The sequence below is a fragment of the Melitaea cinxia genome, chromosome 22 (assembly GCF_905220565.1).
Source record: "Melitaea cinxia chromosome 22, ilMelCinx1.1, whole genome shotgun sequence".
Lineage (NCBI taxonomy): Eukaryota > Metazoa > Arthropoda > Insecta > Lepidoptera > Nymphalidae > Melitaea > Melitaea cinxia.
This window is the reverse complement of record NC_059415.1, coordinates 8,782,776-8,804,044: the sequence shown is the minus strand read 5'-3', so window position 1 is coordinate 8,804,044 and position 21,269 is coordinate 8,782,776. Positions and strand designations below refer to the sequence as shown.

The 21,269-nt window shown below is 32.0% G+C and overlaps 1 protein-coding gene across 1 annotated transcript; it reads right to left on the bottom strand.

Annotated features, from left to right (window-relative positions):
• Positions 1 to 15,312: 15,312 nt before the first annotated feature.
• Positions 15,313 to 19,632, bottom strand: LOC123664703 (UDP-glucosyltransferase 2-like). Its single transcript, XM_045599208.1, has 4 exons — positions 18,782 to 19,632; positions 16,550 to 16,772; positions 16,001 to 16,220; positions 15,313 to 15,622 (listed from the first exon to the last, which is right to left on the bottom strand). The coding sequence occupies exons 1-4, from the start codon at positions 19,601 to 19,603 to the stop codon at positions 15,340 to 15,342; spliced, it is 1,548 nt and encodes a 515-aa protein (XP_045455164.1). The 5' UTR covers positions 19,604 to 19,632; the 3' UTR covers positions 15,313 to 15,339.
• Positions 19,633 to 21,269: the final 1,637 nt, after the last annotated feature.

Below are 21,269 nucleotides of genomic sequence, written 5' to 3'. Positions count from 1 at the left end.
AATCAAAAAGTTTAATCTTATTACTAGGTAATAACTGAAGTGAATGAACACCAAAAACATACTGAATTAAAAATTCCAAACTAATAAAATCTTAACTTATTATTAATAGAACTAAGATCAACTTTGTACGCGACTATTATTCAGTCAAATTAAACATCTCTCTAAAACATTTACATTATAAATTTTTAGAACTATAAAAAAACAAGAGATAAAAGTTTAATTATCATATCAAAATATTCATTAAAAACATAAAATCAATAAATCCTCTAAAAAATAAAACGCCGACACTCATCTCTCTATTTATTTTCTCGTATTTTGTATTACTTATTAGTGTTACGCGAGCTCTTACTACAACTAAACTAACTAATACAAAATACGAGACCAGTTCTAAAGGCACAGAATTCAGTTTAATAATATAACAAAATATTACAATAATATTATTACACAATAACAATTTAAGTTGTCTTACAAATCACAGTCTTAAACAATTTAATGCACTTTTTACGTTAATTATTTCAAGTTACATAAACAAAATACGAGATCAGTTATAAATGCACAGAATTCAGTAGCAAAATACTAGTTTATAAAAATATTATTAAACAGTAAGATTATCACAGTCTTACAAAATCACAGTTTTAAACAATTTATGGCAGTTTTTACGTTTACTATTAAGAAAGTTACAATTAAGAAAGTTATTTAAAATCGTAGTTATTTAATATTGTTATTAATTACTTAATATTATTTTTATAAGTCTTTGTTAATTAAAAGGAACATTCAAAGTTTACTTTTCTAAATATTATCACAATTAAGTACCTATTGTATTACAAATTTTCGTAAAAGCTTTGGTAATACTTTGGTATGATATTTTTCTCAATAAGTTTAAGGATACCCTGTTTTTTAGTTTCAGTTACTTTAAGTTTTTATTTGTACAGTTTTTTTGGGACTATAGGACCAGCATACTTTCTCTTTGTCAGTGTGGCTACCGAGGTGAACTCTTCATCTTCGTAAGAAGTCTTAAAGAAAAATTTGTTCTCATAATCTTTATGGACTTTAATAATTTTTATATCAGCCCATTTGACTTTTTGTCCATCTTCTGCAGTGGTGTAATTTCCGACAGCCAGACATTTTAAATCCAGAAAACTCTCATGATTAAGTTCGTGAACAACGAAGGGGCTTCCTTTCTTCTTTGCAGTTTTAATAAGAGTTATGTACTGATCCGGCACATAAATGGGAGAAGATTTTAAGACATTGGAAATGTTGCGTTGAATTAGAGAGTGCGCAGCATCTCCTTCATTTTGAGTGTGCCCTTTTATTAAAAATTTATGAGTAACACTCCTCAACTTCGATAACTCATTTATAGCGTATTGGTACGTCGCTAACATAAATTTATTTTTATGTTGGCCACAACACTTGTCGCTATATATATATATACTACGTCAAAATAGTCGGAAGCTTTTTCATTCAAATTTTTCAAGTAGGCGAGTACCCACGATCCTATTTCATTCGCACCACGAGCTCCTGCGCCTTCATGCCAAACGTAGCAGTGCGTATTATTTGAACCCAGTTCAGTTACAGTAAAATTCAGCATATTCAATTTGGAAATATAATAAAAACTAGATACTTCACCTTGCGGACATGGCATTACAGCCTGTAAGTCATACACACATACTACAAAATTCTCGCTTATATTTTTTTTATCATTTTCCTTTTCAGCTCTCGCTAAGTCTTTTTCTTTCAAATGCAGGTCGTATTTTACTTGCAAAAGCGTTTTATCTTCAATATTTGCGAAAGCTGTACAGTCTTCACATTGATCTTTTTTAGGTTTCCAAAAAAAAATATTGAAGTCATTGACGAATACATTATAGTACAATTTATAAGAAAGATAATCTTTACCTTCAGCTTTACACTTATTGACATAATCACGATGCAGTGCAGCAATAGATAGGCTTCCTTCAATGTACTCACGCTTAGAGCGAGCGCGACAGTAGTGGCTCTCAATCTTGGGGATGGAGTTAATATGTTCCTTTGCCCCATCCTTCAAAGCAGCATCCAACTTAAATTGATTGCCATGTTTTCCTCGGTTATCTTTCATTTGAATTCCAGTAATTGATCCAGAATTTTTCTTCACAACAGTCCGTATGGTTTTATCAGATATAGTAAGGGTATTCATAAAGAATAACTTGCATACTCGAATGCATTTATCGTTAAGTGTGAAATGATATGCGTGGTTTAAGTTTTGGCGGGTACTACCAACACGTGTGTACCGATACTTAGGTTCAATCTTTGTCATGTGGTTGTATATAAATTGCCTTTGAACGTTCAAATCGCCAGTATCCCAATAGGCACTAAATATGGCAAATCGTTGCTCAAATGAAAATTCGTTTTGACATTTAAATTTACAGTTATCTGAACAAGCAGGTCCCATTTTTTTGGCAGCAATATTTCTTTTCGATTTAGACATAGTTATGTGTGCCTTCCCACTATTTATTAGAGTCTTGGTTTTATTTCTTTTCCATGATTCTGGATTAGCTTTTCTTTTCCGACTAAGAGGTTTAGGGTCCACGCTAGCTGGTTCACTGCCGATGCTCGGTGACTGAATATTAACGCTGGGATACTGGTTATGGCTGATGGATGACTTTGTATCTATATTAGGGGACTGAGTATCTAGATCGACCGGTAGGTTATCATTGACGAGTAAATGAGGTTCTATACGAGAAGGGCCCGGTTGGGGTGAAATACAAAATGGTTTGGTAATTACTTTTGACTGTACGTCTTCTTCGGAATCAGAAGATCTTTCATGATAAGGTAGAAAATTGGTATCTTTAACACTGTCGTCGTCTGAAGAAAAATCAGCATCTGATGAACTACTGGATGTTGATGAACGACTAGAATTGTTGTCAGAGTCACTATCAGAGTTGCTCGAACTGCTAATTGAGTCACTCTGTTCAACAAGTATTTTTGGCCTATTTGTATCTTTCGTATTTCTTACACAACTTACTTCACTGTTTTCTTCCTTTAATATTGAAAGGTCTAAGTCAGGTTGACTGTCTGGAATGGAATTTGTATCTGAAGAATCTCGAGCATTTGAGTATGTCTTATTATCCACAATAATATCGTGGCCAGGTAATGGTTGACCTTGTTCCAATTTCTGAATGGAGGTTGCCATATTCAAAATTTTTCGTGCTCTATTCATCATGACGTAATAATCTGTAAAAAAAAACCCTTTAAAGTTTTTAACTAAAAAAATACAATAATCATACACAATCAAATACAAAACAATCCCTAATTTGGCATTTCAAATACTAATTTTCCAGTAATAACACCATAAATGAAACAAGTTTATTTATATACATACAACGAGTGTCACTGTCTTAATCACTTCATATTCAACATAATTTAGGAATATCTACTCATTATTTTATAAGTATTAACACTACGCATTTCCGATTATGTATTACAAAATATGATTACACTTAAATAATACTGGAATACAAAACAGACGCATTTTAAATACGGCACTTTTGTATTATGTATTATGATCACAAATGCTGATTTTATAATGCAAAACGGACGTTTTACAAAATATGACACTTTTGTATTACAAAATATAATCGCACTTACCTGAAGTTTGAATGCAACACAGACGTATTTTGGATTGTGGCACTTTTTCACGAAACCGACATGCGTTCACGTTGAATCTCGGGTCTCAACTGACAATATGGCGGTTTTGAACTGACGTTACCTGTCCAAAGTGCTCCAGTGCAAAAAGGTGGTAAGTCAGTGTTACCATAAATTATAAACAAAAATTATGGGAGTTTTTTTACCATGAAATATAGTAGATTTAGTTATCATTTTATGCAATAAAACGATTTTAAATATTTTCTTATTTGTGGCCCTTTTGTATTCAAGGAGCGATATTACTAAACGTTCCCTAAAGACTTTGTATTAAGTAAGCTTTCATCCTAATATTTACCACCTGACCTTCCACCAATTATTACCCGGTGACCTTCCACCAATGTTCGGGAAAAAATTTGATTTGCAAACATTTAAGGGAAATCCCGAAATACCCTCCAGCGTAGGCGTAAAGTGTATAAAATAACCTATATGCGTTTTTCTTATAAAAAGATTTTTCTTATTCAGTTTAGAGGATAATATGAACATCGAAATATTTTTGTGAATATTTTTTCCCGTTGCTCAATATGTCCCGTTTATTTTTGGGATGATCCTTTCCTTTGAACTTTCAATATTTTGTAAATATGTGAATTAAACCTGAATTGATTTACACAAATTATATGTTGGTTATTGTGCTTGAGATTCTATAGGTTGATACACGCCTGTTATAAAATAGTCTGCTAGTCAGAAGCTCAAGAAATTACTGTGTTTATACAAATAGTGTAAGAAAGGAAAGAAAAACTTTTGCGCCCTTGGTCCCGCGTTTATCAACTTAGTTATATGTAACGTGTAACATGTACTATACTCATTAAAATCAAGCATGAGTAATCAATGTGCATACAGTGTAAGCATGTGTAGTCAGTTCTTTCTTTATGACACACTGACTAGACTTGCATCAAAGAGAATCATAACCCAAGTAACCCAAGTTGTTGATTACACTGAGTCCGAGTCGCCTTACCACGCTCCTGCTTTAAGTGCTAGTAAATATACTTTGTCATTTATTATTAGATATAACTCGCAAAGAACTTATTATATCTCAATTAAATTTAAATAGGATCACATGACACGCTCAAGCTTTAGATTAAAAAAAAAATCATCGAAATATGTCCAACCAGTCAAAAGTTCTGAGGTATCATACATAAAAAATACAATCGAATTTAGAACCTACTCCTTTGTTGCAAGTCGGTTAATAAAATAGTTGTATTATTAAATTTCGCAAATATTTTAATGTTTTCCTCTTTTCAAATAGGAGTCAATTAACAATTAATTAATAAATAATAACACTCACACATATAATATACATTAGACACTGTATAGCCATCATACATAAACTATACATAAAAATCTTACGCTCTTTTTAACGTTACGGAAGTTGTTTGCCAGCTAGGGTACCCCTGCTATGCTACACAAGAAAATTCGTTCAAAAAACAATTATAGAGTGTATATGTGCTATGATACGAGTATTGTTATAAAAAAAATGATTACATTTAATTTACTAGTTTTGACTAAAGGTCCATCAGTGGTCATTTTCCATTCTGGCATGTTTAGTGTAAAATTTTATATAAAAAGTAGTGAAAAAAATTGTGACAGAAACTTACTATAGTTTAGACTCTTTCAATAAGGCTCCTAATCATTATATAAATACGTAAAGCAAAAACTTTGTACCCCTTTTTACGAAAGTTGCGTGGACGCAGGAGTATGAAATTTCGCACACTTATAGTTTATATATGGTAAAACCGGGAGAGATGCCGCAGTGGGATAGATGCCTCATGTTCTAAAAACCTAACATCCCGAACTCACAAATACAAATTAATCGCATAAGTAGGAGTCGAAGACACCCCGTACCTCAGATATCTACAGATATTCGTGTGACAAGGACGCGTTTGGATCGTGTGTGTAATTTTCTCCGTAGCGAAATTTACAAACACGTCAAAGTTTTAAAGGTTAGTATTTAAGGTTGTATAATTTTATAAATAGTAATAAATTTCGTTATATTTTTTATCACGTCTATATACTGCGTCATTGAGTCTGCATATAGTTATAAATAGATGCTATTTTGTTTATAATTTATTTAAAAAATACGTGGGCATCTATCCCAATCACAAAGGATAGTTGCCCTGATTTTTTGAGGTATAGGTGCCCTTAGGGGCATCTATCCCTTCATTCACCATATACAGAGTAAGTTTATATGTATAATTTTTTTTGTGTCTGTTATATTTTTTATGTATTTAGGTATATTTATGTTTGGATGTTTTACTGATTCTAGCAGAACTATGCCACGAAAATATAAAAGAAAGGAAGAAATGCGAGCTCGAGTATGTTCTTGTACTATAGAAAACCTACAGTCAGCTTTAGATGAGAAAGTATGGTTGTGCAATGTGCATGTTGACACTTGATATGAATATTTTAGACCAACAATTAAGAATTTATACTTTTGTTGAATAAATGCTTGTAAAATTTAATTAAATATATATATATATATATATATAGTAATCTGTGTTATATAAAAATTATATTCTAATTATAACAATTAAAAGATATAAAAAAACACAAAAAAAATTTCATTGGTATGGCCCATGTTTCTTGGAGACAATCGATGTTTTAGGAGTAGCCTAACCTAACATTTGGTTTTGGTTTTTCGTTTACACGCTTTAAAGGGCATCTATCCTACTCACTATTTTCATGATGAGGCAACTATCCATATAGGTAGGCATCTATCCTCAAAAAAAAGGGTTCACGAAAAGCTAATTTCTGCTTAATCTTCATTGGCTAGGTTGAAAAAAAATAGTCATAATTCAACATAAAGGATTGAGCTACATTAATAAAAATTATTCGTATAAAAATAATATTTTTAAAATTAGGTGGCTATTTCAAAAAGTGAGGCATCTATCCCGGTTTTACCCTACCGAAGGAATGCAAAATGCTAATTTTTTTTAATTATTGAAAATAATACACTACTGTGTACTTGATACACACATACACGCATATACATACTTTTTTGTTAATTATTATAGAAGTATAGTCTTTGTTACAGTTATAACTTAAATTAATTATGGTCGAATTTCGACTACTGGGCGACTACTAGTATGTGTAAAAACACACACACATAAAAACACATACACACACACACACACATACAGAGAGAGAGAAAGAAAGAGATCCATTTTTTTCTACTAGTTTTAATTAACTTTTGTTCTTAGGTGTTATAATGGCGTTAAAAATGGCGCAAACTCATGTGTTTAGCCCATTATCACCATGCTGCATGTAACCGCACGGCTGGTTTTGTCGCACCGATGACGCTGCTGTCCGTCTTCGGCCTATGTATTTCAATGCTAGCAGTTGTATGGTTATCCCGCCTTCGGTCCGCTTTTTAAGTTCCAAGGTGGTAGTGAAACCTTAAAACAAGACAAAAAGACAATAGACCGACTTGAATCAAGCACATCACCAATCGATAACAATTTCAATCAGTCAGTCAGTCAGCTCAGCCTGTTGCAGTCCACTGCTAGACATAGATCTCCCCAAGTTCGTGCCAGACATCCCGGTTTTCCGCAATCCTCATCCAGCCTACACCGGCAATCTTACGTAGATCGTCGGTCCAACGGGCCGGAGGACGTCCCACACTACGTTTGCCAAGACGCGGTCTCCACTCCAGGATCCGTCTGCTCCAACGACCATCGGTCCTGCGACACAGATGGCCAGCCCATTGCCACTTCAACTTGCTAATTCTGTGGGCAATGTCGGTTACTTTACGCCTTTCAAATCCTCCTTTTGGCTTCCTTCTCGAAGTTGTTGCGGCCTAGTTGGATAGTATGGTCTAGGTAAACATAATCCTGAACAACTTCGAGAAGGGTAGCTTCGACCGATATCGGTCTCGGTATGACTTGGTTGTTAAACATAACTTTAGTCTTGTCCAAGTTCATACAGAGACCGACACGTCGGGAGGACTGGTTTAGGCCGATAGATTTTAATGATGATTTTAGGTTTTTGACTAAATGGGATGTGACAAAATGAGATGAAAATTTCTGAAAAAAATATATACATTTTATAGTAAAATCTCTTCTAATTAACAATACTTCTAGTAAACTACATAACTAGTATCATCTTAATTACTAGCGTATTTTAACACATACTAAAAATATCCATTTTAAAAATTTCAATTCCTTTAAATAACTTTTAACCATTTTGTTCACTTGAACCTCTATCTGTTCACTTTTTAAAGGGTAAAAAGTAAATCGAGATTCACGTCCGAAAATTCCCAACGTAGGTTGTAGTAATTCTCAATAGACGTACAGTCTGGCTTTTTTTTGACTGATCGATCTATTTTATCCGATATACAGTTTATTTTTGAAAAATAGCTTTACATAAAAAGAGCTTGATTGACACAAGTAGATAATAAAAATTATAATTCTTTGACGGTTCGCAGGAAAGTGGACATAAGGTGCCAATCAAACCACTAATTGCAAATTCATGCGACGTTTCGATCCTTTATTGGACCATCATCAGGCATCTTTACATGTAGCAGTCAATCGACATCTCTTCATTAAAGTTTTTTCATTATGTAAGATTCTAAATCCAAATGCATTATATATTATTTCTAAGTTACGTTTAAAGCTGTATTATATGAATTCTGAAAATTTATACTAAAACATTTAAATTTAAATAGGTAACAATTGAAATTGTGCATATTGTGCAATTGTGGTTTGATTGGCACCTTATGTCCACTTTCCTGCGAGCCGTTAAAGAATATTTATAACAAATGGACACAACGATAAATAATGAAAAATTACAATATTTTACTACGTATTTCTTCAATGAATGACTGCAGGATGACCTAAACAGATTCAATAATTGCCAAATTAATAAATTAGACCTTAATGTCTCTAAATGCCACATTACGAATTTTACTCGCAAATTAAACACTCTTAGGTACAATCACACCCTAAAAGATCAAACAACACACATACAACATACATATAAATAAAATTAAAGACCTGGGTGTAGTTGTAGACTGCAAATTTTCATTCAATTAGCATGTAATAATATTATTTTTGAGGATATCATGAATTTTTTTTTAGGAATTTGATAAGAAGTGCTTTGCGTCACTTGAGAAGGAGTATATTATTTGTAAAAAATTGAAGTTACTGCCTAAAATGACTATTCTACGATAATGAAGACACGAATAAGACATAGAACTATATTAGATTTACATAGGTGGCCTAAAATACGCAATCCCATTTTGAACAACAATTAATTCACACAAACTATCTTTAGTAGTATTTCATTTCATGTCAAGATGCATTAAGTATTCTAGTGAACTAGAACATTCCATATGCTTGTTTTCGAAACGCATAACGAGTCGTATTGTAAACGGGCTAGCTTCAATGTACTTCGTAATTTTCATCCATTCACAATATACGAATTATGAATTTCAGAAATTCACAACTCCAGTCCTCGTTGGTAAATCTAATTTCAGTTGTACACTAGTACTTGTAATAGTTTCTTGTCTTATGTCTAAAGGTTCTGTCAGTAATGGATTCTACACAATTCTAGTGGTAAGCTTTTACTGCTGGAATACTTATTTATTTATTTTTATACAACATTTTTTTTTCCTAGAGGTTTACTTATAGGTATGTCTACTTAATGAAGTGACCATACTAACCAAAATTCATATACCTTACTTCAATAGCTTGGCAATGACGAATCTGTTATAAATAAAATAATTAATTATTTTATCAAATAAGATAATTAATTATTTACCACATTTCCATCAAAAGCATTCGAAAATTTCCCGAGACTTGAAGCGAACTCCTTAACTATTTAGATCGTTCAACTCATAAGAGAATTAACAGGCATAATTGCAATACTTTATTGGAACTTGAGTTAAATTCCAACTTTACTTGGTACTATCCCGTATTTACAATCAAGTAGAGTTAAACCACTTATACGCTTACAAAAATGAAATATACGTGATGTTATATTTTAGGATATCTGTGTAATTGAGAAAATATTGCACTATGGGCTAAAATTATACGAAACAGACGGTCACAAGAAAACAGGTCAGCCGAAAAACTATAATTTTTATTATTCACTTATATTAATTATTATTATTTATTTAATTAAAAGTGAGTACAAAAGGCAGGCTTACGCTAATGCATTTTCTACCAGCAAACCTTGGTATGTGCAAGAATGTATAGTGTGTAAGTGTACAATAAAAAATAATAAAAATAATATAACATAAAATAACATTAAATATCATAATATAATACTAACAATATCATTAATATAATGTATAATGTAATCGATTTATTTTAGGACGAAAATTATCGACGTCCATAATACATACGCTGTGTTGCCTTTTCCCCTTGATTTATTTCCCTTAATAGGCTCGTGACGCTGAATTTTTAATTACACTACTGGTGATACTTTATGCATCTAATTTGTAGATTTTTTTTAAGTTGAGAACGTCTTCAGATTTTTTTTTTTATACATAGATAGGCTGGCGTTTGACCGCTATTTTACCTGATGATAAGTGAAAATGCTGTCTAAGATGCAGCACGCTTAACACGCTTCTTTTACATAAATATGTTTTATACTAACTTGTATCGGATATGATAGGATAGGTTAGCGTGGTATGGGCATGTAATGAGGAGGGATGACCGCTATGTCGGTAAAAGAATGTTAGGGATGAATGTCGAAGGACGAAGAGCGATCGGCAGACCGAAAAAGCGATGGATGGATTGTGTGAGTGAGGATATGAGAAAGAAAGGAGTAAGCACTGAAGTGACGAATAATAGAGAGGAATGGAAGAGGAAAACATGTTGTGCCGACCCTACATAAGTAGGATAAGGGCAGGAAGATGATGATACTAACTTGTATCGCGATTTAGTTCGCGAATCTCTAGTATACCTTTATAGGACAATAATGTATACCTATAATACGAATCAACGTAACTAAGAAGTTCAGTCTATATTTTAATTTAAAATTTGAAATAAACTTCCTTATTATTTCGATTCGATTCGTAATGTTTGTGAACATTTGTGATTTTGTTAAAAAGACACACAACAAAAGGAAAATAAGAATATATTTTTTATTTTAATTTTATGGTTTTTACTAAAGGATTTTTTTTGTTTCTTTTTAGTCTTTATAATAAAACTATCGGCCCTAATACCTTACCCTTTCTAATAAAGGTGTTCTAGTCCCTAAATCCCAGTTTGATCGTTGAATCAGCAAAAAAGTAACATGATGAAGAAATATTGCTAGACTTACACACGTAAGTACGCCTTGTTTCAGCTAAACTGGATAACAAATAAGCAACTTTAGCGTACAAAACTTAGATAAGAATACTGAATATGAAATAAAATAAATATAAAAAGAATAAGCGTTGAGGATACAATAATAAAACAAACAAACCTTTATTTATACAATTCTTTTATATTTATACATCTTTTGGCGAGATACGCTATTTATTTCTTAAACAAAAGGTTCTTAAAGATTTTAACACTTTGTTGCACATTTGATATTAAATAAGGAAAATAACAATATTATAACTTAAAAAAGTGCATAGGCAGCCTTATTAAAATGACTTGTAAAATGATAACTGTGTTTGATCGCAAACAAAAAAAAACCGACTTCAATTATATCGACAAGTAATTAGTAGGGAAACGAAAAATAAGTCAAGTAAATACGCGTTATCAAAGATTACTCAGAAAAAAAAATTTGATATCGATCAAAATTAAATGTAACTAAGACAATTAATGTCAGGTTTCGATTAAAATAACAATAATCAAAATCGGTACACCCAGTAAAAAGGTATGAGATATATTAATACAAAGTTTAGTGATATCCTATCCTATCCTAAGTGGACTGTATATATGTTTGGTTTATTAGCCGTTCCGGGAACATGTTTGGGAGATGCAGCAAATATTAAGTAGACCGTGTCAGGCGTCGAATCAAAAGGTCGCTGATGTGTCGCAGCTCGAGCCGCCGCTGTCTTCGCTCCATGGTGGGGCTGTCCCTCGTTCCCCGTTAGTCCGCAACAAGTCAGTCTCTACTTTCATTTGCAAACAGCCAAGATATCATCTAAGTAGCATTGTAAGTCAATTTTACTACAGTAAAACTGTACTGTGTTCTGTAACTGTGTGTATATTTGTAAGCGCTGTTGATTGTATAAAAATATATAAATAAAATGACCTATATAAACATAGTAAATAATTAAATAAATAAAACGAAAAAAAAAGAAAGTAGGTCGACAAAAATTAGACAAATAAATACGCATGATTTGAGATAACTCACAAAGTACGAGTCTGATCTCGATTAATTTTAAATGGGACCACATGACAACCGACAACGTTGAAACAAACACCAACGACCACGTTGGTGCTTTAAATAAAAAAAAAAAAGAATCATCGAAGTCATCCACCCAGTAAAAAGTTCTGAGGTACGTACATAAAAAAATACAGTCGAATTGAGAACCTCCTCCTTTTTCAATAGTGGATCCGTTTATTAAAGGCTAAACTTAGAATGACAAATTCTTTTAAAATCAACTGACGAATATATTTCACATAAATTAAAAAAAAAGGAAATTTTTGATATCAAAATGAGGTTTTATATAAGAAAATCAAAACAAACAAGATCCATTTCCAACACGTTCAGTTCTAAGCATTAAATAATACGTCTCCTAGACTGAATATGTGTATGTTAAATCTAGAAAAAAAAAGGAAAATCATTGTGAATCATATATTAGGAAGAAACACGTCAAACTCATCGGTATTAACCCCTCGTTTTACTGTAAAGTGCTGACAAATGAATTGACTTACACCCAACGCGCCCTACAAATTGTTATCCTATTACGTGCCTTGCGACGTGAATGGATTGTAAGATTTCGAAATCTAAAGAATAATACATTATGGATTCTTTATCTACTGTAGCACACGCATCGTTTAGTGGCCTGTTAATGCACACACAACAATTCACACACAACGCAAGTTGCGTTGAAAAGTCGTAGAAAGGTAGGCTGTTGCGATCTGTTCTATCGACGAAGATCGCGGTCTCGTGAGAAAGGTCGTAAGCGCCATACAAAAAGCGTCGCTTACGCGTTTTGTATCGCTTGCTTGTTGTATCGTTGTGCGCGTAATGTATTCCATCTCATTCTCTCCTATACATTTAAGTGTTTCTTTATTTATCGCGACGCATTTTTGTTTTATCGAGTTTCATATCACAACGATTCTAAAGAAATTTCACTTCGAAATAACCTAAAATATACATGAAACACGAGATTTATTGTCCCTGAGATCTCTAGCTACTTTAGACACCACAGGAATACAACACTGTTTGACTGTTTGTCTGTTTGACTTCTGAAAGTTTATGAGATACTTTCCACGTCCAGCAAATCAATATTTATTGTATTGTCTAATATTTATTGTATTGTCTAATTTATTTGTTCATAGTTTTAAGTGGTAACTTTGTTGGCTTGATTATTTTTTTTTATGTCTCATGAACGAACTATATTCTTTGTGCTGTTTGTTTCCCAATAAAGAGGAAAAAAAAAACTTCGGAGCAAGGTATATTTGTCCTACCTTAATTATTTCATTTAATAACTTAGCTTAATATGTTAGTTTTATTGATTACTTATTTAGTTTTTAAATTGAGAAAACTGAAGTGGTAACTTTATTTATAGCATCAAGACAGTGTTTATTTCTATTCAAAAGAAATTCATTGTTTTGTTTTCCAAGCTAGTTGAATTAAAACGTTTTAGAAACGTTTTGAAATTAAACGTATAAATGTTGAGTAATAACTCTTATGAGTAATTTACTCAACATTTATAACAACGTTTTAATATGCTTCGCGTTTATCTTTTGAGTGTGTTCATTGTTAAGAATAAATAATTTATAAATGAACCTCAAAAGTTCATCAAACCTAGTGCAATGTACTATCTATAATTAATTGAATTAGAATCTCACGCAGTTAAATCTTGTGCTAATTCCATTTGTTAGAATTTTTAACCGACTTCCAAAAAAGGAGGAGGTTCTCAATTCGACTGTATTTTTTTTTTTTTTTAATGTATGTTACATCAGAACTTTTGACCGGGTAGACCGATTTCGACAAATTTTGTTTGAATCAAAAGGTGGTGTGTGCCAATTGGTCCCATTTAAATTTATTTGAGATCTAACAACTACTTTTCGAGTTATATCTAATAATGCGTTTTTAATTGACGCTTTTTTCGTCGACCTACGTTGTATTATACCACATAACTTTCTACTGGATGTACCGATTTTGATAATTCTTTTTTGTTGGAAAGGGAATATCTCTAGTTTAGTACCATGATAAGGAAACCAGGATCTGATGATGGGATCCCAGAGAAATCGAGGGAAACTCTCGAAAATCCGCAATAACTTTTTACTGGGTGTACCGATTTTGATAATTTTTAATTTAATCGAAAGTTGATGTTTATCATGTGGTCACATATAAATTTTATCGAGATCTGATAACTACTTTTTGAGTAATCTTTGATAACGCGTAGTTGCTTGACTATTTTTTCGTCGATCTACGTTGTATTACTTGTCGATGTAATTGAAGTCGTTTTTTTTTTTTCGTTTGCGAGCAAACACAATTATAGTGCTTAAGATAGTATGTATAATAATAGAGTTACATGGATAAAAGAACACTTTGTTTTATAGTGCTCTTCGACCAAATATTTGCAGTTCAAATACAAATAAATAACTTTTTAATTGAGTCCTTATTAACGAATACGAGAATTATAGCCTTAATATCTTGTAAAAACTACTTGCTGTAATTCTAATTATATAACGTCTTTACCTTATTGATATTAATTACATCTTTATAACATCACTAGCTGACCCTACAAACGTTGTTTTGCCATATATTTTATTAACCTTTTCAATCCCCCCATCCCCTTATAACTTAGGGGTGTAAAAAATAGATATTGGCCGATTCTCAGACCTACCTGATATGCACACAAAACTTCATAATATTTTATTAACCCTCTTACTCCCCCCCCCCCTATAACTTAGGGGTATGAAAAATAGATGTTGTTCGATTCTCAGACGTACCCGATATGCACACAAAATTTCATGAGAATCGGGCAAGCCGTTTCGGAGGAGTTTAACTACAAACACCGCGACACGAGAATTTTATATATTAGATATTGACATAATTAACTGCATATCTTGTATCAAAATTTACAACTCCCAAAAATATTTAACTTTTAAACAACGGTTTCAAAAAAAATGACGACGCGTTGGCGCAACTGTGAAAGCACTGGTTTGTGGCTGTTGCAATGGCGGTTGCGGGTTCGGTCCCCGAACACATGGCACATTTGTATGGGCCATACAGATGTTTGCCGTGGTATGGGTGTTTGTGCAATCCTTGTGGGTCTCCCCACCGTGCTACGGAGAGCACGTTCAGCCGTCGGTCTCGGTTGTTATCATTTACACCTGATAGCGATAGTTACTCATTGTAGGGAATATATCCACCAACCAACATTGGAGCAGTGTGGTCCTTGTCCTACATGGGGAAAGAGGTTTATGCCCAGCATTGGAATATAATAGGCTAGAACGTTCCAAAAAAAAATAGCAAAACAAATGTATCGTTTAATGACATTAAATGAATAAAATATAAAAATAGATAGAAAACAAAACAGATTTTTATTTAATCTAACTTAAGATTCAGTCTCTTTTGACATTTAATGACAATAAGTATTAATTTTACTGCTAACACAATGAATATCAATATCGAAATTAGCACAGCCCATAACGTTATCACTAACTCCAATTCATAATACTCGGTCCAGGCGACACCCGCTCCGGACGCGCGGAGATTCGTTCTCCCACCATGTCTTAGGACATACTCCGTCCACCAAACGGCGCGTTCCAAGGGCTGTTGTGGTTGATCATTCATAATGTTGTTCAGCATAACAACATTTTGTCGGTAACTAAAATCAATAAAACAATATTATTTTTGTCCTCAAACAAATAAGAAAAACGACCTTCAAATATACATTATTAGGGATAACTCAAACTCGTAAAATCTCACTGAAATTTTAGATCAACAACAAGACAAGCACCAGTTTTCGAATACAAAAAGAATCATAAATAATAGTTATGAAGTAACAAGAACATAAAAAATAAACAATGTATTTAAGAATCTTCATTTCGAAGTCGACTAAAATTAAAAAAAAAATCTTAAAACAATAAATGTTGATACTATAAGTTTTCCATACGGAGGTTACCATCTCACAATAAAATTATACCTTTTTAATGAGAGGTTGTATCAAAATTTGACGATGTAGGAAAAATAATAATACAATTACCTGTCATCATTTATTACACTAGTGATAGTATCTCTAAGCTCTTCGTGTGTCATTGTTTCTAATAAAATTCGTTTGCCAATATTAAATTTAAGATACTGTTCGACATTAAAATATTGATCACTTAGTATTGGCACACCGATGAGAGGGACGCCAGCTTTAAGAGACTCACTTGTAGACTGCAAGCCACCTTGCGTTATAAAAACTTTGATTTTTTGATGCCCTGAAAAAAAGCAACGATTTTTCAAAACGAATTTACATAAAATCTTTTATGTATTATATGTTTTTTATTGTTACAAAGTTTAATTCACATAACAAGTAGATATCTGTACTCTTAACTGCATTTTTAATGTCGTGTCCTATACTCAAAAGTTGTCTGAAAGAGACCATTCTTCTAGCGATATGACCGCCTTTGTATCATCTTTCTTTGATGGTTGTAATTAGTTACCGTTAAGGAAAGTTTTTTTTTTTGTTTCTTCTATCGTTGTACAATATAGTATTATTATCATTGTTGTTAGTATAAACATCATGCGTTATTAAAACTAAACTTACGCAAAAGATCAGGTTGAGGCAGCCATTTTGATATCTTAATATTCTTTGGACGTCCTGGAAGGTCATCATTATCCCATTTCCATAAAACATCATATGGAAGTTGAGAAAAGACATCGGTAAATATTTTCAACTTGTCGTAAGGCATCATCGAAGACTTAACATTTGTCCCAAAACTAACATATATAACTCCATTTTTAGAAGAATCTAGATAAGATTTTAAGTCCTGAAATAATATTTTTATTAAGTAACTTATCAATTGTTTGTTAAATTTGTTATCTCTGCTGTTTAATTATGATTAAATCTAGCAAGTTCAATTTGATCTCCTTCTCCATGTTTGATGTAATTGAAATTGTGCATATGCAATAGATAACAATGCAAAACTATAACATGGAATTGATCTTAGGATGCAACCAGAATGTTTCCAATAGAACTTTGTTCTAGGTAAGGGAACTATTGTCCGTATTTGTTTATATACTCATATGAGGTCTAAATGATTCTCTTTTAAGGCTTTTCTCAGCCTCGCAGAACATACACAGCCAAGAGTTCCGGTTTTATTCATTAAACGTAAAAATGGATAATCATGGTGGAGAATTTATCTGCCAAGCCGAGATATAGTTGCGTGGCCGATTGAACTTTAGTTCATGCCTATATATCTTTTATATAATACAATGGCTTAGAAGAAAATAATTGTGTTACATCGATAGGTAATACGACGTAGGTAGACGAAAAATAATCAAGTAAATATGCCTTATCAAACATTACTCAAAAAGTTGTAATCAGATATTGATGAAATTTAAATGTAACTACATTATAAACATCAGCTTTCGATTAAATTAAAAATCATCGAAATCGGTACACCCAGTAAAAAGTTGTGCGGTATAATACAACGTAGGCCGACGAAAAAAAAGTTAAGTAAAAACGCATTATTAGATATAACTCGAAAAGTAGTTGTTAGATCTCAAATAAATTTAAATTTAACCAAATGACACGCACCACCTTTCGATTAAAAAATGTTTTATCGAAATCGGTCCATCCAGCAAAAGTTCTGAAGTAACATACATAAAAAAATACAATCAATTGAGAACCTTTTTTAGAAGTCGGTTAAAAACGGACACAAGTTATTTCAGTTAAGATTTATTGATGTGAATTAGATAAAACCTACACGAGTTGTTATTGAAGATCATAAAATCTAAGAAGTAAAAAGTTTATGACCGAAAAAATTAACAAACAATAACAAGTAAAATATCGTTTTTAAAACATTTCTCATAAGAACGGGTGTTCGCTTTTAATGAGATAAACAATGTCACAACATTTTGTAAAATTACAACTATGGCAGCACAACTGCAAACTAATAAAACTAGATAAAGTGTAAGTAATTATATAAAACAATAGTTATGGAAAACTAATCGACGGGCTAGACGGTAGTAGTAAATAAATTTCCCACGCACATACTTTGCAAAATGGCTTGTGGCCTTCGGCGACTAAAAAATTAACAGACTTGATGCAACTGTTAATATTTTAAATTAAAAATTAAAATATTAACAGTTGCGTCAATTGTTGTAAAACTGAACGCCTTGAAATTTTTTAGATGTTTTGCCATAATTTGTAGTCCTATGCGTCGGAAGATTTATTTTATTTATATTTCTCAAGTAATGCTTGTATTTTTTCTGAGTGAGGATGACATTTATGATAACCATTTGAGTTATTATTTTTCTTATTAATGTTAACGTGTTATATTTATAAAGGTTTTGTAAGTTAAGCAATTTCGTCTTTTTATAGAGTACTTTATAGAGCTTTTACTCGCGGTTTCGCTCGCATTGAATTTTATTTTAATAAAAAGTATCCTATGTTACTTCTAATACCTCCAAGAATATGTGTACAATGTTTCATGATGATCGGTTTAGTAGTTTTCGCATGAAAGCGTAACAAACAAACTTACATTCGTGTTTATAATATTAATATTAAATAGAGATTAGGGATTTCCGTCGGAGTGAACATATTGATATTAAATAGTATTCTAATAATTTTATTTTGGTTGATTTGCAAATCTTTTAGCATGGTTTTAGTGGCTGATCCCCAAATTTCGATTAAGTATTGAAGATGTAACTTGACTAAAACATTATACCCATTATACAATTTGGTATGCAATTTGATGCTTTATTATATTGCTTATATTAAAATATGCAAAACTAAATAGCGTGACGAAAATAAGGAAAGAAAATTAGTTCTCACCTTAGGTAATTCCTTCGGAGGTGTCAAGTGTAAGCCTCCTAAATACACTACATTTGGTGGCACTGGTCGATTGAAGTCCCAAATAGGATTTACATTCAAAAACAACATCTGAATATTTCGTCTCACATTGTCTATATCAAATTCTTCTAAGCCTTTTATAGTATTCAATAATTTATTTTCATCATTCATGTGTTGCTCAAAAGCGTTTTCCATGAAATAATGCTGATAGAGTTCTGATAATTTCTCCCATATTGTCAAATTGTACACTCTTCTATGTAAAGGATTGGGATAAATGAGAGGATGCGTTGCAGCCCCTATCGTTTCAAAGGCCGAAAAAACTCCACTTAATGTACTTATTTCGATAACTGGCGCCTTATATATAGCTGAATACACTAAAGACGGTCGTGCACATGTTTCGGTAAAAATTAAATCAAATACCTTTTTCTTTTTAAGTAAATCTTGAACTTCAGGCGTGTTTAACTGTGTGGTAATTAAATTTAATATTAAATTGTACACTTTTTTAAAATACACTTTACTATCTTTCTCACTTCCTATTTGTGCGAAAAAATTATTCCAATATTTATAGGAAATCTCGTGTAAGTCAATTTCGGTAAGATTTTGAGGTGATTGACCTTTAGGATAGGCTGGGTCCGTTGTAATCACTGTCACATCGTGTCCTCGTCTTGCCAGCTCTAACATGAGCGGACGAAATACTATATGGTGACTTTTTAATGGCAATATAAACACTCCTAATATATTAGAAGATTCACATCCAACGAACGCAAAGATTGTAATAAGTAACAGTCTTAATGCTTCCGCCATCTTCGTTGACGCACTGATAGAGCTTGAAGAGAAATAACGTTATTATATATATATTTTTGTTATTATTGTATACATATTGCGTGATAGTGGGACATTTATTTGAACGAATGATACGTAATAAACTGATTATAAAAAGCGGTCAATTGCGAGTCGGACTAGCCCATAAAGGGTTTCGTAGCAGATAGTAACATAATATAAAAGTTATTTTAGTTTATTGTAACTTTGATTGATGTTTAATATTAGTATATTTTTTAGAATTCAAGGTTTATTTGTGCTTATGAAAAAGCTTATGTTTTTGAAATTATTTTTTTTTTATATATTTGAGTTGATTGAATAAAAGGTTAATTACAGTTTACATTTATGACGTATTAAAAAAAATACTTAGTAGAACTAGAACTACTTACTACTTTCGTTAGAACCAATTTTCGGTCGAAGTTTGCATGGTAATATACATCATATATACATTTTTAGATATAGTTAAAATATTATTAGCAGGTGACATGTGGTGGTTTCGACGCACACGATTGGCTGTCTCGTGTTTGTCCTGATCATTTCATGGTCATACTGTTACTTTTTGTCTTGTATATGACTTTAAATTTTTAAAAGAGTACCGAGAGTTTTTTCCTCCGACTTTTTTTTCTCTCGGCCTACACTAGGGACATTAGTTTATCATATTTATTGTAATATTTAATAAAGCCGAGGACATAATAGAAAGGTAATGTCCACCGAGACATTAGAAATTTAAATAACTTAATATTTTGATTATTTCGACTAAGTTAAGGTTGCACATAGCACTGGGTATATTACCTAAGTTTGTAATGTAGGTACCCAATGTTAAGATATACATTTTTATTTTATGGTCTGATTTTTTTGCTGCCTTAACTTTCTTTTATTATTGCCGAGTTTTTTTTTAATTTATTTGTATTTTTATTTTTGTATATGACATTATTTTGACTTCGTTAAGTGTGTATATCACCTTATGACGAAATAAATGTTTTCATTTCATTTCATTTCATAGTAAAACTAAAAAATATTCATTCTCTTATTTTAGAAGTTACAGGGGGAAGGACACACATTTTACCATTTTGGAAGTGTCTCTCACGCAAACTATTCAGTTTAGAAAAAAATGTTATGAGAAACCTCAATATCATTTTTGAAAACCTATCCATAGACACGTATGGGTTTGATGAAAAACATTTTTAAGTTTGTGGTCTATGTATGGGGAATCCCCGAAATTTATTGCTTTTTTTTCTATTTTTGTATGAAAATCTTAATGTGGTTCACAGAATACATCTATTTACCAAGTTTCAACAGTATAGCTCTTATAATTTCGGAAAAAGTGGCTGTGACATACGGACGGACAGACAGACAGACATGACGAATCCAAAAGGGTTCCGTTTTTTGCCATTTGTCTACGGAACCCTAAAAATAGCTACGCAACCGTCTCTTCAAATAAAATATGAAGATTTTTTTGTCTCTTTCACGTTTGCATCCTCTTAGTTTTTAATCCTTATTGTAAATTATGTACTATGTGTTGTCTTTTTGTATAATTTTAAGCTGACGCAGTGTGTTTTCACAAATAAATTTATTTATTATTATTATTACTATTTGTATTTGGTAATTTTTCTCAGCCTTTGGCTGGTTTGTCTGCATTTACGGGATTATT